Raw genomic sequence first — 23,103 nt, forward strand, 5'->3', positions numbered from 1 at the left:
AAATGTCATATATTTTGGCATTTTTCATTCATGTCACATGAAATTTACAAATTACAAAGCTCATCATATTATACTTATTACACAACGAATACATATTACCACTAAACATATTCAACTAGGAATGGTTTAATAGGTACAAGTTTGCCCCTGTGTCTAAGAAGTTTGCTCCCCAACCATGTGGATTTGTGGATGCCTTGGGAAAGTATCTTCCACTTATAGCTCCAGGCTGACCTAAGCCTTGTCAGTTGATTTGATAAGTGGAAACAGAAGGAAGCCTGTTGTGTGTGTATATATATAGTCACAATGAGGATATTCAAACCTCTTATAGGGATATTTATCCAAGATACACTGGTTTAATATGTCAAATTTTGAAGAGATAATTCTTCACTGAATATATTATATAGAATATTGTAAGATACAAATTAATTTATTAATTAATCAACATATTAACCAACAATTGTTTTGTTTCTCAAATAAGATTAGAATTCATCATGATCATCGTTTACATGCCACTGAAAAAAGGAGTCAGTCAGGCAGCCTGGCATCGATCACGTTTAGATAGTGCTTTTTACATGCCACTGTCACAGAAGCCAGTCAGGGTTACTGGCATCAGCCACATTCAGAGGGTGCTTTTTACATGCTACTGGCACAGGAGCCAGTCAGGGGACACTGGTATCGACCACATTCAGATGATGCATTTTATGTGCCACTGAAACGGCAACCAATCAAGAGGCACTGGCCACAGCTGCGATTTTGGTTTCACATTATGCAATAGGTGTAATTGATTGTCATCATCATTTAATGTCCGTTTTCCATGCTGGCATGGGTTGGACGGTTTGACTGAAGTCTGGAGAACCAGTGGCTGCACCAGGCTCCAATCTAATCTAGCAATGTTTCTACAGCTGGATGCCCTTCCTAATGCCAACCACTCCGAGAGTGTCGTGGGTGCTTTTTACATGTCACCGGCACAGGAGCTAGTCAGGCGGGCCTGGCATCAATCACGTTTGGATAGTGCTTTTTACATGCCACCGGCACGGGAGCCAGTCAAGGAGTACTGGCAACGGCCACATTCGGATGGTGTTTTCTACATGCCACCAGTACGAGAGCCAGTCGGGCAGTTTTGGTATCGATCACATTTGAATGGTGTTTTTTTACATGCCACACGGGAGCCAGTCAGGCGGACCTGGCATCGACCATGTTCAGATGATGCATTTTACATGCCACTGGAACAGGTGCCAGTCAGGGGGCACTGGCCACAGCTACAAATGGTATTATTCATTTCCATTGAGAAAATATGACCTTGTTTGGAAACATGTAAAGTCTGACAACAGAAAGGCACCTGGCCGTAGAAAATCTGACCCCTGCAAGCATAGAAAATGGGGCATTAAAACAATGATGATGACTTCTGAAATTAGATAAGATTATGACTAAGCGAGGAGCCCTTAAAGGCCTTATAATGTTCATAGAATTTATATAGTTTCAATTAATCCCAAATTGCCATTTCATGCAGATTATGAGACCATAGTGGTAAATGAAAATATAATGACTATACAGCAGCCAATATAAAGAATAGCCTGTCTCAAAACTGTATTGGCCTTATAATTTCATTAAAGACCATGTAAGCCAAACAAATAGATGATCTACTTAAGTCTCATTCAGATTCCCAGATTAATAAAGCCATATCCTCTATTTATCAAAATTTTTATCATCGTTATCCACAATAAAGTATTTGTAATGTCAGTTTCAGCAATCATTGTACAAAGAAAGCTATGTTACAAAACACGAATTCTATATAAGAATATATAAACCCCAAATTGTTTTAGTTCAAGGCTAGGAATATATTCAGAAGTAAAATTATATTTGTCACCTGACTGAATGAATATGCTGTCAGCATTGTCATCACTAGAAAGAATGATCAATCACTTGGAAATTAATTGGCAATACACACGTTTTCAAAATAAGATCGAATCTTCCCAGATTAGAATAGAATGCAGGGAAGATTATTAAGCTAAAACAGCTATCAGTTAGGTACAAAACAATTCAAAGATAGAGATTTTCATAAAAAAATTTTTTTTTTTCATAGGCATGAAAAAAACTTTAATGATGTAAATGAAGTTACTATATTATCTAGCAATTGTAAGCGAATAAATAAAGCCACAAACATTTCTAAATTCTAGTTGGGACCTTTTTTCCAGAAAATGGTCTAAAACAAGTAGAGTACACAAAAAGTTCATTTAAAATTTGAGTCCTACGAAGGAAAACGATAATGTTAATGCTGTCGTTATGAAAACAATCAAATGCTGCTTCCGATAAGTCGGCAATGGAGACTTTTGATTGGCTAAAATTACATTAACGATTTGTTACTTTTTAATTACTAATTTCTAGAAAACAAAAGGTGATTTTTTTACAATTAGCATGCAAAACTATATCAGTAGCAATTCTGGTGGTTATTTGTAAAAATTCTTAGAAATTTCCCCTATGTTACGAAATTAAATTTTATCATTTACTAATCAAAGATTGATGAGGAAAACAACACGTTCTCATATGAAATGAGGTAGAACGGATTTGACGAAGGATCGTAGCTTGCTGACTCTTTAAGAAAAAGTCGAGTTTGTAATTTGAGAAGGAAAAAGTGGCAAGCAGTCAAGCGAATGATGATCAGTCGGTGGACTTGTTTGTTTTTCTTGTAATGTTTATAAAGTCCAATATTATGTTTGTATTGTTTAAATGTATGAAAATGCTAGTTTTGTAGTTATAGTAGAAATACGAAACTTTTATTATGAATAAACTCCTGTTCATATATGCACTCACACACACAGTAGGGTACTCATGTACGAACGATTCTTTAAACAAACATTGAATAACGAACGATTTTTCCGAAGAAAATTGAACTCGCTTAACGAGCTAAAATTTGATTAACCAAGCACGAACAGACTATGCACGCATATAAGTGAGTGGTAGAACGTGTACGAACGGTACGCTAAATGAATAAATTGTGAATAACGAACGAGTGGACTACGCACACATATAAGTAGCTGGGAAGGTATATACGAACGGTTCGTTAACGTTCACGTACACAAATTTTCATATTTTATTTAGAAAATAATACTATTTCTCATTTTTAGCTAATTATATAACCATGGATCGACAAAAGCGAATTAGAAAATCAATTACTATAGAAACTAAGAAGGAAATAATACGTAAACATGAAAATGGAGCTAGTGTTAGCAACCTTAGTTTGGAGTATAGAGTGGCAAAATCAACTATCTGCACCATACTGAAAAACAAATGTAAATTAAAAAATGTTCGGGTAGCTAAGGGAATAACCAAGCTTAGTAAATCGCGTAACAATTTTATTGAAGAGATGGAAAATTTACTTTTGGTGTGGATTAAAGAAAAAGAAATTGCTTGTGAAAATATAAGTGAATCGATGATTTGTGTAAAAGCCAAACAATTATTTGATGATCTTGTAGCTAATTCTCCCAGTGGAAATGATACTGCGCTGGATTTCCTTGCTTCAAAGGGCTGGTTTACCAGATTCCGGAAAAGAAATGGATTACATAATGATGTAAAGTGTGATAAGTCTGCTGGTGCAGACCATAAAGTAGCTCGTGAGTACCACTTTTTAAACTTTATGGAGATGAGTGGCTTCGTTTCACAGCAAAATTTGAACTATGATGAAACGGGGCTTTTTTTTTTTAAATAAATTACTATTTAGAAAACCCTAGAGCATTTAAAATCATAAGAACCGCCTTGAGGTTTGGGCAAACCACAAATCACCAGTCATCTTTTCACTGAGTAGTCTGAGGTGTTTTGTCCTACTGTGTCTAAGTACCCTAGGGACAACAATCTTCTCTCAAAGTTCTTTTGGTAATGGATAATGACTCGCCTAAACCTTCTTTAATGTATTGATTGTCAGGACAGTTTAGTTTGTAAAAGTACATTTCTTGCCTGTCATTACATCTTCCATTCTCCAGTTCATGGACCAACAGGTCTTTCTAATTAAAAAAAAAAAGTCTATACGAAAGCTCTCTTTAGATCATGTTTTGAAATATATTGACATTACGTCGGTTTACAATCACAAACTAATCACTAGGAAATTGATGAAAGTAATCCGTACTGAAATTTAAAAAAAAAAAAGTTTCCAGGGCGAATCGTAATCTCCGTTTTAAAAAGGTGTTGGGGAATAACCAGTGCATCCAGAAAGACATTGCCGAATAATATCAAATTTCCACTTCAATACCGAGAGTATGCCGAGATATTTACTTCCCAGCAAATGGCATCAGCGATAGGATCTGGATCGTGCTGATAAAGTCTGTGAGTTTGCTCTTTTCTCAAAATTTATAGGCATAACTACAGATTCCGGTAAATTTTCAGATTAACACCCGCACAATTTTCTCTAGGGGGTTAGGGTTAGGGACGGAATTCCCACCCTAACACCCTAGTGAAAATCGTGCGGGTGTTAATCTGAAAATTTACCCAGATTCCTACCCCCTCCCGATTTTTGATGATCATAACTTTCAGAAAAATGGATATTTTTTAATGAAATTTTCTACGAATATGTGTTATATCATGTAGATTCCGAATATACAAAACTTGGGGGAGGGGAGTGTTTTAGGAGGGGGTAGGTGGGGAATTTCGGAAAATTCACCGGCGTCCAATTCAATTCGTCTTAACTTTTAAGAAAATTGATATTTTTTAATGAAATTTTCTACAAATATACCTCGGACTATGTAGATTCCCAGAACATAGGAATTTTGGGGAAAAACAATTGGGGTTACTTTCGAGGATTGTTCCCCACTCGGGGGTGTTTTGGAACAAGTCGTCCATATTTGTTTCAGTTTCTCCGTTTTGTGCGTTTGTGCATCCGTAGATTTCTACTGAAGCAGCAGGCAATGCTGCTCTCACCAGAAAACTAGTTATGCTAAATATTTCAGCTAAAGGTCTAAACGTTTCTAGCTGAAAGACATTGAATAGAATAATTCCCCGTTTGAACTTTTTTAATCTAATATATAAAATAGAGATGTCTGTGTATTCGCTTTTCACGTGAAATCGACTTCACCAAATGCTTCCATACTTGTGATGCATGGAGAATTTGACCTCGGATAAATGTTAGGCTCTTCATTTGATTTTTTTTTATTAAAAATAAATAATATTGTTTTATATTTAAGATTCACTTCTTTAAAAAGGTTCCTTAATGTCAACATCCGGTATTGACGTAACAACGGCAAAAAGCTTCGCTCTCTATTTTGACGTTTTTGTACCAAATGCTTACATACTTGTGATGAAATGTCAACTTCCGGTATTGACGTAGGAAACATATCTCTATCTATATCTCTCAATCCATCTCTCTCTATCTATCTCTACGCCATAGTTTTTTTTTTCACTTTTGTTCTCACTAAAAGATTACGTTTTCAATCGCTATTTACAAACAAACGACAAATTACTGACAGAAAGACGTTCACATTTACTGATGTAAGTAATTTACTAACAGAAGTACGGTTTTGTGTTTTCCTGTTGCTGAGGTTTCTTTTTTTTCTTCTGGTACCTTCGATACTGGCTCTTTGGTTCACTGAGTGACAAATTTCGCTTCAACCTGTACAATACTTTATTTTTCGTTAAAAATTCTTATTGACTTTCTGCCTGTCGTATTAAGAAACATAATTTCCGTTACCAAGTTAGTTTCATTGTTTACTATCTTCTGCACTCGTGTATTTCTGTATACGTATATAACCATGCCTAGAAGGAAAATGTCAAATTTGTCTATAAAATCAAGGTCAGCCAAAAGAACGTCTCTGTCCAGAAAAAGAGAGACAGCTGCAGAAAGGGAAGCACGCCAAGAAAAGAACAGACTGTGCACTACAAAAGCCAGAACATCTGAAAGTGATGAACAGAGGTATGTACGACTGACAAAGAATAGGATCTCCAATGCAGAACGAAGAGCAGTTGCAAAGGCTCAGAGAAGCAACTTCTATGAAGCAGCTTTCAATTATGATCCAGCAGTTCATTATGCGGATGATACTAGAGTTTCCATTGGTGCAATGACAACTGAGTGCATTCATTGTAAAGCAAGGAAGTGGCCTGGAGAGACACTTGCACTGTGCTGCAGTGGTGGAAAGGTTAAACTCCCTGCAGTCCCCCAACCTCCAGAGCCATTGAAGAAACTGTTATCATCAACTGATCAAGATTCCAAGCACTTTCAAAACGAAATTAGACAGTACAATGCTGCTCTACAGATGACATCATTTGGGGCCACAAAAGATATAACTGAGCCAGGATTCATGCAAACTTTCGCGATCCAAGGTAAGATTTATCATCGGATTGGCTCTCTACTACCTCTATCAATTGAATCAGCAATCACAAATATGTAAGCATTTGGTACAAAAACGTCAAAGTAGAGAGTGAAGCTTTTTGCCGTTGTTACGTCAATACCAGAAGTTGACATTGAGGAACCTTTTTAAAGAAGTGAATCATAAATATAAAGCAATATTATTTATTTTTAATAGAAAAAATCAAATGAATAGCCTAACATTTATCTGAGGTCAAATTCTTCATGCATCACAAGTATGGAAGCATTTGGTGAAGTCGATTTCACTTGAAAAGCGAATACACAAAAACGTCAAAATAGAGATTGAAGCTTTTTGCCGTTGCTACGTCAATACCGGAAGTTGACTTTGCATGTAAGCGTTTGATACAAAAACGTCAAAATAGAGAGTGAAGCTTTTTGCCGTTGTTACGTCAATACCGGAAGTTGACTTTTCCCATCTTCTCTTCTAATATATAAAATAGAGATGTCTGTGTATTCGCTTTTCACGTAAAATCGACTTCACCAAATGCTTCCATACTTGTGATGCATGAATAATTTGACCTCGGATAAATGTTAGGCTCTTCATTTGATTTTTTTAAATTAAAAATAGATAATATTGCTTTATATTTAAGATTCACTTCTTTAAAAAGGTTCCTCAATGTCAACTTCCGGTATTGACGTAACAACGGCAAAAAGCTTCACTCTCTATTTTGATGTTTTTGTACCAAATGCTTACATACTTGTGATGAAATGTCAACTTCCGGTATTGACGTAGCAAACATATCTCTATCTATATCTCTCAGTCCCTCTCTCTATCTCTATCCCTCTGTAACATATCTCTCTATCTATCTATCTCTATATCTCACTGTATTTATCTTATCTATTTCTAGCTATTTATCTATCTATATTTCTCTTATTTGTCTGTCTACTTAGCTAGCTCTCTCTCTCTCACTTACCCTCTAGTGTTTTCACTTTCATTTTTCATACGCCATAGTTTTTTTTTCACTTTAACTTCAGTCGTTACTGTTCTCACTAAAAGTTTTCGTTTTCAATCGCTATTTACAAACAAACGACAAATTACTGACAGAAAAAAGTTCACATTTACTGATGTAAGTAATTTCATAATTTACTAACAGAAGTACGGTTTTGTGTTTTCCTGTTGCTGAGGTTTCTTTTTTTTCTGGTACCTTCGATACTGGCTCTTTGGTTCACTGAGTGACAAATTTCGCTTCAACCTGTAAATACTTTATTTTTTGTTAAAATTTCTTATTGACTTTCTGCCTGTCGTATTAAGAAACATAATTTCCGTTACCAAGTTATTTTCATTGTTTACTATCTTCTGCACTCGTGTATTTCTGTATACGTATATAACCATGCCTAGAAGGAAAATGTCAAATTTGTCTATAAAATCAAGGTCAGCCAAAAGAACGTCTCTGTCCAGAAAAAGAGAGACAGCTGCAGAAAGGGAAGCACACCAAGAAAAGAACAGACTGTGCACTACAAAAGCCAGAGCATCTGAAAGTGATGAACAGAGGTATGCACGACTGACAAGGAATAAGATCTCCAATGCAGAACGAAGAGCAGTTGCAAAAGCTCAGAGAAGCAACTTCTATGAAGCAGCTTTCAATTATGATCCAGCAGTTCATTAGTCGGATGATACTAGAGTTTCCATTGGTGCAATGACAACTGAGTGCATTCATTGTAAAGCAAGGAAGTGGCCTGGAGAGACACTTGCACTGTGCTGCAGTGGTGGAAAGGTTAAACTCCCTGCAGTCCCCCAACCTCCAGAGCTATTGAAGAAACTGTTATCATCAACTGATCAAGATTCCAAGCACTTTCAAAACGAAATTAGACAGTACAATGCTGCTCTACAGATGACATCATTTGGGGCCACAAAAGATATAACTGAGCCAGGATTCATGCAAACTTTCGCGATCCAAGGTAAGATTTATCATCGGATTGGCCCTCTACTACCTCTATCAAATGAATCACCAAAATTCCTTCAAATATATTTTATGGGTGATTCTCAACAAGAAGGACAAGAGAGGTGCAAGAACATTTCCGGAATCAGGATGAACATTGTAGTGTCTCTGCAAAAGATGCTTCATAACAACAAAAACCTGATCAGAAGCTTCAAGACTGCGCTTGAAACAATTCCACCTGACTCCATGGATTATAAGGTAGTTATCAGATCAGACAAGAAACCATCTGGTCAACATGGAGGGAGGTTTAATGCACCAACAGCAAATGAAATATCTGTGCTTCTGGTTGGGCAAGAACATGACAAGCATGACATTGTCCTCCATCTCAGAGACAGCACACTGATGAGGATTTCAGAAACACACAGATTCTATGATGCACTACAATATCCATTACTGTTCTGTTATGGACAAGATACTTACCACATTGACATGAGACAGACAAACTCATCCAGTGACTTCTATGCATTCCACATCATGGTCAGGAGTCAAGATTCAAACCACATTCTACATTATAGAGATCTGTTCAGTCAGTTCATTGTTGACATGTATGCAAAAATTGGAAGTGAAAGATTACTCTTCTTGAGACTGAACCAGAAGAAACTGAGAGTGGAATCATATGCACACCTGCAAGATGCAGTGCTGAATGATCATGATGTCAACAACATGGGCCAGCTGATCATTCACAGGAAGCCCAAGATACATGCATGAGCGCACACAAGATGCCATGACATATGTTAGACACTATGGCAGACCAGACCTCTTCATAACCTTCACATGCAATCCTAAATGGAAGGGTTAGGGTCAGGGTTAACCCTATTTTCTTTAACCCGGTTTTGGTGCATCTTCAATTTTCACATTCATGAGTGGCGCCCAGCCATCATTCATCTGAGAGTCCATCTACAGAATGTCCTCAAATTTCTATACGGCATATTTTGCTTTTTTTCTTCCAGTATATAAGCAACAATTTCATTCCCGGGCAACGCCGAGTGCCTCTGCTAGTTATATATATATATGTGTGTGTGCGTGAGGACACTGAGAATCTCACCTCCCTCCCTTTTCCTTTTTATTCCCATCCGGACCGAAAAATAAAATCAGAAAAATTCCTGTCAAAACGGAGCGGGAAAAAAAAGCACAAAGGGATGGCATGCTTATTCTCAGTGTCCTCACACACATATATATGTAATTAGAAAAGTTCAAACGGGGAATTATTCTATTCAATGTCTTTCTGTGAGAAACGTTTAGACCTTTAGCTGGTATATTTAGCATAACGAGTTTTCTGGTGACAGCTTCATTGCCTGCTGCTTCAGTAGAAATCTACGGATGCACAAACTTACAAAACGGAGAAAATGAAACAAATATGGACGAATTGTTCCGAAACACCCCCGGGTAGGGAACGGTCCTCAAAAGTAACCCCCAATTGTTTTCCCCCCAAAATTTCTATGTTCTCGGAATCTACATAGTCCGAAGTATATTTATAGAAAATTTCAGCAAGACATCCTTCCCCCCCCCCCACCCCACTTTCGGCTACGGGGAATACGAATCTGCAAAAAAATTGGTAAAAATGGACATTTCTAAATGACCACCCCCACCTCCATCTCCTTCATTTTTAACTTTTTTCAGGAATTTTTTTTTCAAAGTATGCTGAGATTATGATTCTGAAAAAATTTTCCCCCCCAATTTTTTTTTTCTAAATATGCGGAAAAATACGGACATCATGATTCGGACAAAAATTTCAAAACATTTCTGTACTTACGATTTTAGGGTTAGGGAAAAAAAAAGTCGAAATTGAAGAAGTTGGGGTGAAATGGGGGGGGGGGGGGTTCACAATGCCGATTTTTGGCAATTTTCCGGAACCTCCGTATCCGAAAACGGGGATTTTGGCAAAAAAAAATTACAAAATTAAACAAATTTGGGAGAAAATGAGGGAGGTGGGAGTCTTTCCAAAATTTCATTAAAAAGTATTTATTTTCTTGAAAGTTAAGACAAATTGAAGTGGACGCCGATGAATTTTCCGAAATTCCCCATCCCACCCCCTCCTAAAACACTTTCCCCCCAAATTTTTTTTATATTTGGAGTCTACTAAGCGACAATTTACCAAATTCCCAGTGACACTTTTATAGCACTGGAATCGTACATAAAATTAATAGATGAAAAAATATTCACTGCTATTACTGCTCTGCATCTACAAATGAAATGCTTGAGTTCATCGTCGAAGTCACTGGGTATTTTGGACCTAACAGTATCCTTCATCCAGGGTGACTTGACCTAGGTTGATGAACCATTGGCTTCTCCAAGTGGTGTTCTACTGGCCTCACCGATCACCTCTTTTCAGCCTGAAAGATTTAGATGCTTTCTCAGCAGCCTCTACGGTGTTTTCGATAGATCTTTAGCTCGTTTCTATAATGCCCAGTGTGGAAACGCAAAGGGCAGCGGACTCGCGGTTTCGATTCCCAGACCGGGCGTTGTGAGTGTTTATTGAGCGAAAACACCTAAAGCTCCACGAGGCTCCGGCAGGGGATGGTGGCGAACCCTGCTGTACTCTTTCACCACAACTTTCACTCATTCTTACTTCCTGTTTCTGTTGTGCCTGTAATTCAAAGGGTCAGCCTTGTCACAGTGTCACGCTGAATATCCCCGAGAACTACGTTAAGGGTACACGTGTCTGTGGAGTGCTCAGCCACTTGCACGTTAATTTCACGAGCAGGCTGTTCCGTTGATCGGGTCAACTGGAACCCTCGACGTCGTAATCGACGGAGTGCCAACAATAATGCCCAGTATACGATTTGCGAACTCTCGACTGGCAAACACCTCGTTCTCCACTAGCTCTTGATATTTAGCTGTCTCTCTTGCGCCTCCTGCCATCTTGTAGGTCACGGCAAGTTCCAACAGAATTAGCTTCTTTGTATTATGAACATCAATATTCGTGTTAAAAAAAAAAAAAAAAAAGACTATTGGGTAATTACGTCCCTTTAATTCCTCTCAGCTGAAATATTTCATTAGAGTATTATAGTCAGTGGAAGCGGGTAAATAACCCAGTCACAGTTGGCGGGACAAAATTTTTTACTCTAAATAATATATGTTAAACGAAGTTAAAGATTTTGTGTGTTTTTGAACGACTGATTGTCCTTTACCATAGTTTCTATTAATTTTAATACCAGTTCTCGGAAACTACCGAAAATAAGTCCCTTTTAAGGAGAGAAAGACAAAAAGAAGGATAATGTCTCTTGATTGTCTGTGAATATCCCTTCATTTTTCACTATTAATATATTTGTTTATGCTACCCGTCTTTTTCACTATTGATATATTTATTTATGCTACCATTTGGTTAACTTATTAAACACTGAAGATTTTAATATCTGTTTAATCTCAAATATCGCCGCATCAATTAACTTCTTAGGAAATCTAATTAAGATAATGCCTAGGCCAAAAAAATACAAGACTGAAGCAGAGCGACGAGCGGTCTCACGACAGCGTGCAAGAATCAAAAGAGCTAATGAAACACCTTTAGAGAGAGATCGAAGATTGATGAATTTATCTTTGAATGAATGGAATCGGCGAAGAAATGAGACAATTGAAGAGCGAAAGGAGAGACTTAAAAGGTTGTCTTTAAATGCACGAAAGAGACGGGCTAAGGAAACGGCAGAGAAAGCAAATCGGCTTCGAAAACTATCTGAGAACGAAATGAAAAGACGTGCCAGAGAATCGAGTCAGAAAAGAAACAAAAATACAAACAAGTGTACTTCAAAACCAAATTGCCATAATACTCAAGTGGCTAAAAGGCCGCGGGGCCGAAAGCCGACTGCTAATGGCTTTAAGATCGCTCTGACCAACTGTTATAATGAACACGAAAACTGTTACCTGGAACAGATTCATCAAGATCCTGGTATCTGTCCTATGAATTTTTTTTTATTCATTTGAGGATTATAATAACTAGCGTATCTAATTTGCTTTTACTCTAACACCATTAATGTAATAACTACCATGTCTAAATTTTGTGGTTGTCTTTTTTTCCTCTAACAAGAAATCAATGTTTGTATTCTTTTTGCTGGATTTATATAATCTACTGACGTGTTTTTAACTTTACATATCACATGCCATTTTGACAACTTTTCAAGCATGAATTTCGTTTCTTTACATCTCTGTTTCATTAATGTGTGTGGAAGGTGTATATATATATGTGTGTGTGTGTGCATACACACACCTTCTCGACTTACGACCACAATAAATAAATTTTAAAAATCGATTTTCGGACGTTGGGCAGCTGCGTGTACGATGACTGGCAGCATCTGGCAACGCATGCGTCCCTCAGTCCCAGGCACCCACTGCCTGTCACCGTCTCTCACTCAGTCGCTTTCAAGCATCCGTTGTGTGTGGATTTGTTACAATTGTATCTGAGATACCTCTAAAATGATTGGTAAAAGGAAAATGCTTTCATCTATAGATGCACCAGCTAAGAAACCAAGGAAGGCTATTGATTTAGACTGTAAAATGAAGATTATTCGGCAGTATGAAGGCGGAAAGAAAGTGAATACAATAGCACGTGACTTGAAGTTATCGCATTCCACGGTATCAACAATACTTAAGGGCAAAGAAAGAATTCGTGAAGCTGTGAAAAGTTCTGTGCCTATGAAGTCTACAATTTTAACCAAACAACGACAGGGACCCATCCATGAAATGGAGAAATTGTTATTCATGTGGATGAAAGGTTTAATACAGAAAAAAACACCCATCAGCCTTCTTACAGTACAAACAAAGGCTAAAAGTTTGTTTCAGACTTTAAAATCACGCTCCGGAGACGATTACACACAAGATTTTCAGGCTAGTAAAGGGTGGTTTATACGTTTTAAAAAAAGATTTGCTTTACATAATGTATGTGTTATAGGAGAAGCAGGAAGTGCAGATGAAGAAGGAGCCCAGAAATTCGGTGATAGTTTTGACGAATTAATTGAAGGTTATCTACCAGAACATATATTCAACGTAGACGAAACAGACTTGCTATGGAAACGAAGGCCTACTCGTACGTACGTACATACATCAAGAAGGAAAAAAGATGCCAGAATTCAAAGCTCTTAAGGATAGGTTAACTTGGTTGCTTGGTGGTAATGCCGCTCGTTCTAAGCTGAAGCCTTTTCTTATCTGTAGTGGCGCCAAATTATAGCCGCCAGAGAAGCAAGTAACTTCACCTCGATGCCTATCTGTCATTCGGAAAACCCTTTAATTTTTGTTTATAGTACAATAGAGTACATATTATGTATTTTTCACATTATGAACAATAATTATGGATTAAATTTTTGTGTTTTATATTTTTATAACCCGTTTGAATGAAAATAGGGCTGAAAAATATTAATCCGACATACAACCTGCCAGTCGGAACGAAATTCGGTCGTAAGTCGAGGTGTATATCATATTAATATATCAACTCTGAATGAAAAGTTGTCAAAATACCATAGGAATCGTAAAAGTAACAATGTGTTCATAAACTTTACTCAATTTATACTACATTCTAATATAAATATTGCGATTATGTTCTGATGTAATTTCACCTTTGATTCGCAGCTGGTGCCATTTGTATGTCAACATTCTCGGTATGCATTCTGTCCACTCCTAATGAAGGCTTGACTCTCACATAGTCTCATGTTGGATGTGGCACAACGTGTACATTTTTGATGAAAGGGCATAAATAACAATAACTCTACATTGGATTATGATTCATTGGCAACAGCTTCATTTACTTTGGAAAATTCAATGAAATTTCCAATTGTTATGAATTATAATATCCTATCATTAATTCCTTTCTACAATGGTAAATAATAGATTGAAATATAGGTATCTTAATTTGTATTGAGTACGAAAATGAGGCATAGTGTCGAAAGACGTTGATAGATGGCTACTGCCTTTACCTAATATAAAAACGTTGAACAGCCGTGATTAACGGATTAGACGGCGAGTAGAATACTTTGAACTGGTTTATGATACCAATATACATATAAATTCTTAATTTTGATAATGATAAAATGAACGTTGATGGTTTGGGGAAATAGTGAAGATGAGCTATATTAATTTTGAGCTTATAGATACAATATTTTACACTTTAAAAACAAAATTTACACTAAAATGGGAAATGTAAAGTTTGTGAAAATAGAGTAATATTTCAAAATACTTGTTTATTGTTTTCAGTCAGAATAATCTTTATTTGGATGTAACTTGTAACTTTGATGTTTTGACAGGAAAATTTGAAGCTCCCATTGAAAAATCAGAACTTAATTCCATTCAGTCTTCTCAACATTCTGTTGAAACAAGAAAATTACAAAAAGTCACTGTTGAAAATGATGCAAATTTGAAGCAGCAAACCAAAGCAACAACTAGAGCACAGAGAAACCAATTGATCTCAGTCAACACATCTAATGAAGTGAATTCAAAATTATGCAAAAATAACAGGTGAAATAGAATTTTGTTAACATATGTTATCTATTTGATTTGAGCAAATGTTCTTAGAGATGTATGCCCTTCCTACAACAAGGCATCCAAATAAATGGTAGGAATGGAACTTTTCGTCAGTCAACCAATCTAAAACAAATAGTTTTGTGTGCATTGTCTAGAGATTGTCAACAAACATTCTGTATTCAGAATGATGAATGCATGCTCACCATTGATGTGCAGGACAAGAAAGTGGTATGGAAGTGCTATTGTGAGGCTGTTGAATATGGAGAATATATGGGATAAAGAAGGGACTATCTCATCCTGACCATACAGAGGAACCAGAAAATCAAGTTGACATGGTAGATGAAGCAAGGTTTGAAGAGAGTGAAAGCTGTGGGTCCATCAGTGACAGTTGCAGAGATGCTCAAAATATCTAGTGAGATACATGAAGGTATCATACCCCATGATAGGCATAGTAGTATCACTGTAAACTGCTGCAAAAGCAAACGAGATGCCTGAGAGAGAAGCAGCTATAGTGGAATCGAACTACTGGATCAGTTTTTGAAGGTCATGAAACGGTCCAGATGGACTATATGTAATCTAAACCTTTCCCCCCCCTTTTTTTTTTTTTTTTTTTTTACGGAATCCCACGTTTTAGGCTATGGAGATTCCGATTCTGAAAAAAAAATTTCAAAATTTCGATTCCCCCCCCCCCCCCCCCCCCCCCCCCCCGCTCTGACCGTAACCCTAAACCTAACCCTAACACTAGTTTTGTGAGATTTGGCTGTTATTTCTAACATGTAAATAGCCTGCTTGGTGGTGGTGGGGAATTGAAATTTTTCAAACAATTTTTTTTCAGAATCATAATCTCCGTATTTTTTTACACATTTCTAAAAAAAAAAATTTCCGGAAAATATTTTGAAATGAGGAAATGGGAGTGGGGGGTTCGAAATTTTGAATTTGAGATTTTTGAAAAAAATTTTTTCAGAACTGGAATCTCCATAGCCTAAAACGTGGGATTCCGTAAAAAAATAAAAAAAATAAATAAAGGTGGGAAAGGTTCAGATTACATATAGTCCGTCTCCGCTATAGCACAATTGATCCATAATTGGGGGAGATATACATTAGATGCAATTTGGCTTTGTGCCCAAAAGAAGTAACATGGATGCAATCTTTCTTGTGAGGCAACTACAAGAGAAATATTTGGCTTTGAGTAAACCACTATACTTGGCATTCATTGACTTGGTGAAGGCATTTGACATGGTACCATGTTCAGTAATTTGATGGTCTCCAAAGAAACGAAGTATAGCAAATGACTTGTGGGTGCTATACAAGTTATGTACAAAGATTTAGTAAGTAAAGTGAGGATTCAGTGATGAATCTGATGTGAAGGTAAGTATCTATCAAATTTAGTCCTCAGTCCTACAGACTGTCATGGAAGTATTTAAGACATGCTGCCCATACATCTATAGGCTGATGATCTAGTCCTCATAGGTGAATCTATAGAGGTGTAGCGAAGCTATTCTCTCTCTCTATTATATACACATGAACATAGCAGATAACAGCTAGCCTTCGGCCGCTTCTTTGGACCCTTATGTCCACCACTTTGATTGGTTGGTATTGGCGTATTTTACTCTATCTCACGCCAGAGTGCAACCCAACCAATCTCCACCTTCAGATAAGGTCGCGTTCAACAGTTTTCTGAACCCCTGTTTGAGCCAATTATTTCTCATAAATAGCTAGCTTGTCTGCGCTAAATTTTGTCTCGGCTTTAGACCTCCTGAGGTCACTAGAAACAGTTGATAGCTTTTGTTACTTTGGATGTGGTTAGCAAGGGAGGTGGTTGCACCAAAAGTATAGTAGCCAGAGTAAGAAAAGGTTGGAAAAGTTCAGAGAGCTTCTATTACGTCTGGTAACAAAGATCTTTTCCCTTAGACCTAAAGATAGATTGTATAATGCTTTTATTAGAACTGTGGTGCTGCATAGTGAGATATGGGCCTAAAATGCAGAGGACTTTAGAAGACTTAGAAAGAAATGAAGCTTGCATGCTCTGTTGGATGTGCTGAATAACAAGGTACAATTGGTTTGAGAGAAAAAACTAGAGAACTCAGGTGTGTGCAAGAAAGAAGAATGTACTGGTATGTGATGCATATGGCTGAGGACAGCCAGCATGGAAGGAGGATGTTAAACGATGATGATGAATGTGGATGGAGCTTGCAGAAGAGGGAGACCCAAGAAGACATGGAATGAAGTGGTAAAGGCTGATCTCAGGACCTTGAACCACACAGACAAAATAACAAAGAACTGGGATGACTGGCAATATGTGGTTCTCAAAAAGACCTACCCATATCTGAAAGCACAACATACCCAACTGTCTCTCCTCTATCACCATTTCTTCTTTAAGACATCTCCACCACTTACCATCATCTCTCTTAACTGAACTGTTCTTAGCAGAACAGGTATCTTCTATTAGCTTTTCCCTAATACCACTTATCATTCTTACTACCTGGAAACATTTCGCTTATTAACCCCTCATCCCACAACAAAAAGCCACCTCCCTCTCTACTCTAGCCCCTCTCAGTTGAAAGGGATCCTACTCTTACAAGTGACTTCATTAGTGCTGATGCCATGAACAAATGCACCAAGTACACACAGTAAAATGGTTGGTGTTAGGAAGGGCATCTTGCTATACAAACTTTGCCATGGCTGACATTGGAACATGATGCAGTTTTCGATGTGTTGAATCCTGCAGGCCATCCAACCAATGCCATTGTAGAACATAGACTTTGAATGATGATAATGTTTCTGTGTTTGAATTTATTTACATGTTCTAAAATATTTGATGTTACTATTAACTGTTTTTATGTGTTTTTGTATTTGAAGTGAAATCTTACTTCATCCACAATCAGTTGTACCTCCTGTTCAGGAGAAACGCATTTTAGTGGTTCCAAATCATCAAACAGCAGTGATGTCCAATCTATTTTCCATGTGGAAAGCAGGGCGTTTGTGTGACTCGTACATCAGTAATGGTACTACAACTATAATGGTATGTTATAATATTAAGTTTAATGTAATTATAACAATTGTAATATAATAAATATTAAATACATTCAAATTATATATATGTTAAATTACATCCTATATTTAGTGTATAATTTAACTTGGTTCTGTGTTCTTTTCCTCCATGAATTTCAATGTTCTGAATGCCTTCCTAATTTTTTTTAGCCTCGTTTATCTTGATCTAACTCTAGTGTGGGAGGAGCTATTACCATGACCTTTGTGGGCTCTCCAAGACCAGAGAGCTTGATTTTGTTGACATTCCATTTAAACTGTTGTAGTTCAACACCTGCAAGAAAGATTGGGTTAAAGATTCTAGAGGTCTGATTTTGTGAGGAAGAAAGGTGTGGATGTTGAGATGTCAAGAATAAGGATGGGTCCAGCCAATGCAGAGTTACCAAGGGCATTATATTAGTGATAAAAAAGACAGAGGAGACAGCATGCATGTGGGCCAAACTGCTGGAGCAAATAGTTGAGTGGCTCTTTGATGCCTGTGAGCGTAATTGCACTCTCCTAGTTTGTGAAAGCAATACAGCATTTTGAGCCTCACTTGAATCTTGTACAGTTTCAGCAGTTACTGGAGGCTGAAATACTTTCTAGCTCTGAAGAGAAGAGCCAGTCTAGAATAACAACATTGCTTTCACCAAACTTCTTTAAAGCAAGAGCCCCTGATGAGTGATGTAAGAGAGTAGGTTACCAATAAAAATGGCTCTGGAAGCCATGCTGCTCATCACCAAAGTGAGAGATAGATTCAAGTTGTTAGAGAGTATCATTGTTATTGGCTGTCTGCATTACTTTAGAGATACTTGAGGTGAGAACACTAAGACTAATTAGCTAATCATCATCATCATCGTTTAACGTCCACTTTCCATGCTAGCATGGGTTGGACGATTTGGTTCTGCTTAAAATGTTGCAAGTCAATACCTACAGGAGCTGATAGGGTGGATGTTCTGAAGGACTGGGTATGGTGCTCGGCAATTGATGGGGCATGAAGTATTTTCTGACCTTCAAGGAAAGGCTAGTTTTTGAGATGTGGCTCTAGCTTTCACCAAGAAATTTTCAATAATAGAGAGACCTAACATGAGGTAACAGTGAGGGCTCTAGTTTAGCGTTACTCTTGTTCAAGTGGATTGTGATGCACTGATGTTTTCTAATGAGGTTTTTGCTGTTTAAGAAACAAGTTTGACATGGTCCCACTAGAAGATGCATTTTTGAGATCTCTGTTGATAGAATTTAGGTTTGGTAGTTGGTGTCTAGGTTGTTTGTAGATGAGGAAGGGGTTATATCATTTCTGTAAAAAAAATTGGGATCTATTCCATCTCGATCAGATTTTTTTTTAACTAAACAGCTTGAAACTTCGAATACTGGTAGAATTTCTCATGTAGAACATGGTTTATTCTGAACGTTTTTGTCAAAATTTCGTATTTTAGAAGTTATTTCATGTTAAAGTTGTCATATTTGGGTAATTTCAACCAATCAACGACTGGTGTCTTCAGTTGAAGAAAGCTACTGCTGTTTACGATAGTAATCGAATGCTATCAATGCCCCACTTCAGTGCTTCTCTGAAATTTTCTGTAGTCAGAATTTAGTCAATGTATTAGAATAATTTTGTCATAAGAAATTGCGTGAGTGAACACTACAAAGTTATAGAGTAAAGTTAATTATGCTGTGAGAAAAAAATAGAATCAATAATTTTTGCTAGATTTATTTCAGATGTATTTTATATGTTTTCAGGTCCATAAAATGGTTTTAGGAGCTGTGTGTCCAAAATTGCTGCCAATTCTCCATCATTCATCAAAAGGTTCATTTCCTAAAGTGACATTTCCAAGTTCAGTCAGTAAAGAGGGACTTTTAGCATTTGCAGAATACATGTACAATGGTGTGGTAGATCTGAATGAAGAAATTCTAGTCCAACTAAAGACTATTGGTGAAAGATTAAGTATGAAAGATTTTGAACAACTTTGCTGTAATGAATTGAACAAAGCTAAGACAAAAGATATTTTATCAGCTGTGGTGGAACCTTTGTTGGCAGAACCTTGTTCTTTGTCAGGATTATTTCCTTCCAGAACACAGGGAGACATTAACAAAATACAAAATTCTATGTTAATTAACTTGTTTAGAAATAATTACAGCAATAGTAATAACATGCAGCCTGGTGTTCTTGTTAGTACTGGATCTAGTACATCTAATGTAAGGTCTGAAGAAATTATGACTACAAATCAGATCATTGACATCCAGAGTGAAGTAGAACCAGAGATAGAGTCTGCAACAAACCACAACTCTCTACAGTTAAAAATAGAACCTTATAGTCCTGATGAAAACCAACATAGTTTTCAAGAAGAATTATACATGGATATTGGTAACACTAGTTCCAATAATAACCATCATCTACCACCTGCTACCAGTGCCACTTCTGGAAATATCAATACAGACAATGACTTAACAGTTACTTATTCAGACAACCAGTATAAAAATGATCTGAATATGGTTTCCAGTGATAACATCAATATATCTGATGCCCCTCAATCTGAAGAGACTTGTTTATCACAGCATACAGAAAATTGTGATGAAGATACTGATAATCAGAAAGAACTACAGTTAATTTCAATAACATCTGTGGCAGGCAATATAAATGAAGACAATCTCAGCAATAATTCTGATTTGGTAGAGACCTCCAGTACAATGCCTACAAATACAAAACAACTGCAAACATCAAATTCTAAACCATACCCTATTAGTTTATTTTCTGTGAATAACGGTGACTATACAGCTGTATAATGTGCAGATGTTCAATTAAATTTCCCAGCATGTAATATTTTTTAACTACAAATTTCATGTTTCCTTTCATTGTTTAAAACCAAAATTCTTTTCTAGTAAGTTTTCTACCAAATCATCTCTTTCATATGAGCTTCTTCATTGCCTCTACTATCAATAATCTTCTTAAATAAAATGTCTGCTATGCCTTACTGAACCACATTTTTTTAAAGAAAAAAACAAGAGAGAACATATTTTCTTTTATACACTTGGTTTGTGCAACATTTTCTGGTTATTTTTTGTTTTGTGGGGGGGGGGTTGTAACAAAGAGACATTTGATTTTTAACAATCATAATTATTGCGTAATTGTCAATGGATTTGTTATTTTTTGAAGACAAACATTCTAAATTTTTATTAATAAACTTTTAGAAGAAATTTTTAATTATGACTTTGTTGGAGAATTTCATTACAATGTCTGAAAAATTGCAAGAAAATTCTGGTATATAAGTAAAAAGGAGGAAAATAGTATTCGTTACCTTCAGTTGATTGTTTTCCACCACTCAATGAGTTTAACTGTAAAATGGTGTCACAGTGAATATCAATTAAACCCCGTGAACAGTGGTGCTAACGACAACTGGTTCAATAACACATTACTCTGAGAATGGATGTCTTGTTTTCACTTCACAATAACAGACTTCCTAAACCAAAAGCAGTTAAATCGAAATTCACCTCCCTACATAAAATTTAGTCCATACCAATGAGGGAGCCTCTGTAGAGTCGTTCAACCTGCTAGAAATAGCAGCCAAAAATTGTTGTAAAAAAGGATACAGTGTATTCTTACATACAATGTATGAAAAAAAAGTGTTAAGGTCAAAACCAGAATGTTTTTACTCATGTTTTCTCAATCAAGGCTGACTTGAAGCTATATAACTTTCTTGTCTTAAAATATAAATTTTGTATATATCCAAATCTATCTGATTGAAACTAAAGCTTTCATATCTATCCAATTCAATGTTAATTGCATATATTGACTTATCAAAATAGTTCTTTAGTTGCAGGTCTTTCCTGATCAAGCATCAATGACAGCATTCTTTGGTATCAGTTAGAGATTAGCACTTCTTTACACAGCTGTCCTCGTCCATACACATCACATGACCATACCAGCGCAGTCATCTCTCTTGCTCTCTTACACATCACATCTGATGCCTAACTTTTCTCTCGACATTGCACATCCAGCAAAGTATACTGGCTTCGTTTCTTTCAAGCCTACGCTGTCCTCAGCTGTCACAGCCCATGTTTCACCGCCATGCAGCATAGCTGTTTGCACACAGGCATCACTCTGCCTTGAGAGAGAGGCTCTTTGTTGCCAGCAAGGGTAGGATGGTAGTTATTGAAACACAATACGCAGTATATATATATATCCAAACTAATGAATAAACTAATACATTTAATCAATTCGCCATTTTTAATTTATTTTATTTAACTTTTGATATGTTAATAAAATAGGAATTAACCTTTATGTGCCACAAGTCATGTTGATGGTATATGTCTTTACCTCTGTGATGTGCTTTTGTGTTCTTGGAGAGCAAAGGCAGCACTAGCATAGCTAGGGTGTGTTCCATTCCTGCATCACCACAAAAAATACCTATTGCCTATGCCAGACCCAAAAGTGGTGCCACCTGGGGCGAGTGAAAGGCAGTTCCATTCACTAAGCTAATTGTTCAAACATGTATTAAAATTTTCATTATTAATAGGTGATACATACACAAACATTAATAGGTATGGTATATGTAATATAACTGGTACCGATTGTGGAAAAACAAAAAAATATTTTTTTTAAAAATGAGGCTGCTATAAGTAAAACGTGGGAAGTCCTGACTAAAGTTCATAATAGAGATATACAATTTTTGCTAATTTCCTGAGATCCTCTTGGTTCAGCCAGTTTTATGGATGTATGTTTTTCAACAAATAAAACCTTTTCTTTGATCTGTTTTACTTTTTTGATAAGAGTAGAAGAGAAAAGGGGTGGTTAGAAGAGTTTTGTTTTTGTTATACCAAATACAGATATGCTTCAACAAGGCATCTAGAAATATTGGTCAATATACAGTTTGAGATCTGTTAATGAAAAATCAAAAAAAACCCAGCCTACTGGGTGTAATAGAAAATGAATATGGAAAAAAAATTTGCGCAAATGAACGGATAGAGTGGGGAGAGGACTTTCGGAAAATTCACAAGATCCAATTTTCTCCTCATAACTTTCAGGAAAATGGATATACAGGGGTTGGACAAAATAATGGAAACATCTAGTATCATAATTTTGAAATATCTATAAAACCGTCAAAAGCTTGTTTATTTTTGTTTTTATATTTATTTATTATTAGTGTTGCTTAATATGTTTTGCTAAAATTACTGTTTCTTTTCAGATATCATCAGAAAAAGGTAATTAAAATGACAGATCTATCGGACTTTCAAACAGGTCAAATTGTTGGTGCTCGTATGGCAGGTGCTAGCATAAGAAAAACAGCCAAAATGTTTGGTGTATCAAGAAGATCTACTTTCGAAAGTAATGACTGCCTTTGTGGA

The 23,103-nt window shown here is 36.6% G+C and overlaps 1 protein-coding gene across 4 annotated transcripts; it reads left to right on the forward strand.

The window, feature by feature from the left end:
* Positions 1–2,785: 2,785 nt before the first annotated feature.
* Positions 2,786–22,506, forward strand: LOC106872008 (uncharacterized). 4 transcript variants are annotated; one of them, XM_014918815.3, is made up of 4 exons: positions 2,786–3,611; positions 14,517–14,727; positions 17,593–17,755; positions 19,501–22,506. In XM_014918815.3, the coding sequence occupies exons 1-4, from the start codon at positions 3,140–3,142 to the stop codon at positions 20,542–20,544; spliced, it is 1,890 nt and encodes a 629-aa protein (XP_014774301.1). In that variant the 5' UTR covers positions 2,786–3,139; the 3' UTR covers positions 20,545–22,506. The 4 variants fall into 4 exon arrangements, with proteins under 4 accessions (XP_014774301.1, XP_089204904.1, XP_014774302.1 ...); XM_089348778.1 differs by lacking the exon at positions 2,786–3,611 and adding an exon at positions 7,924–8,248; XM_014918816.3 differs by lacking the exon at positions 2,786–3,611 and adding an exon at positions 10,916–12,172.
* The last annotated feature ends 597 nt before the right edge of the window (positions 22,507–23,103 follow it).

The sequence above is a fragment of the Octopus bimaculoides genome, chromosome 3 (genome assembly GCF_046866305.1).
Source record: "Octopus bimaculoides isolate indiv1 chromosome 3, ASM4686630v1, whole genome shotgun sequence".
Lineage (NCBI taxonomy): Eukaryota > Metazoa > Mollusca > Cephalopoda > Octopoda > Octopodidae > Octopus > Octopus bimaculoides.

Bases quoted from the DNA above. Each gene is read 5' to 3' on its own strand.
- LOC106872008 (XM_014918814.3), top strand. From the start codon at position 12,697: ATGATTGGTAAAAGGAAAATGCTTTCATCTATAGATGCACCAGCTAAG. The intron at 13,307-14,516 runs GTACGTACGTAC...ATGTTTTGACAG, and splicing joins ATGGAAACGAAGGCCTACTC to GAAAATTTGAAGCTCCCATT. The intron at 14,728-17,592 runs GTGAAATAGAAT...TTGTATTTGAAG, and splicing joins AAATTATGCAAAAATAACAG to TGAAATCTTACTTCATCCAC.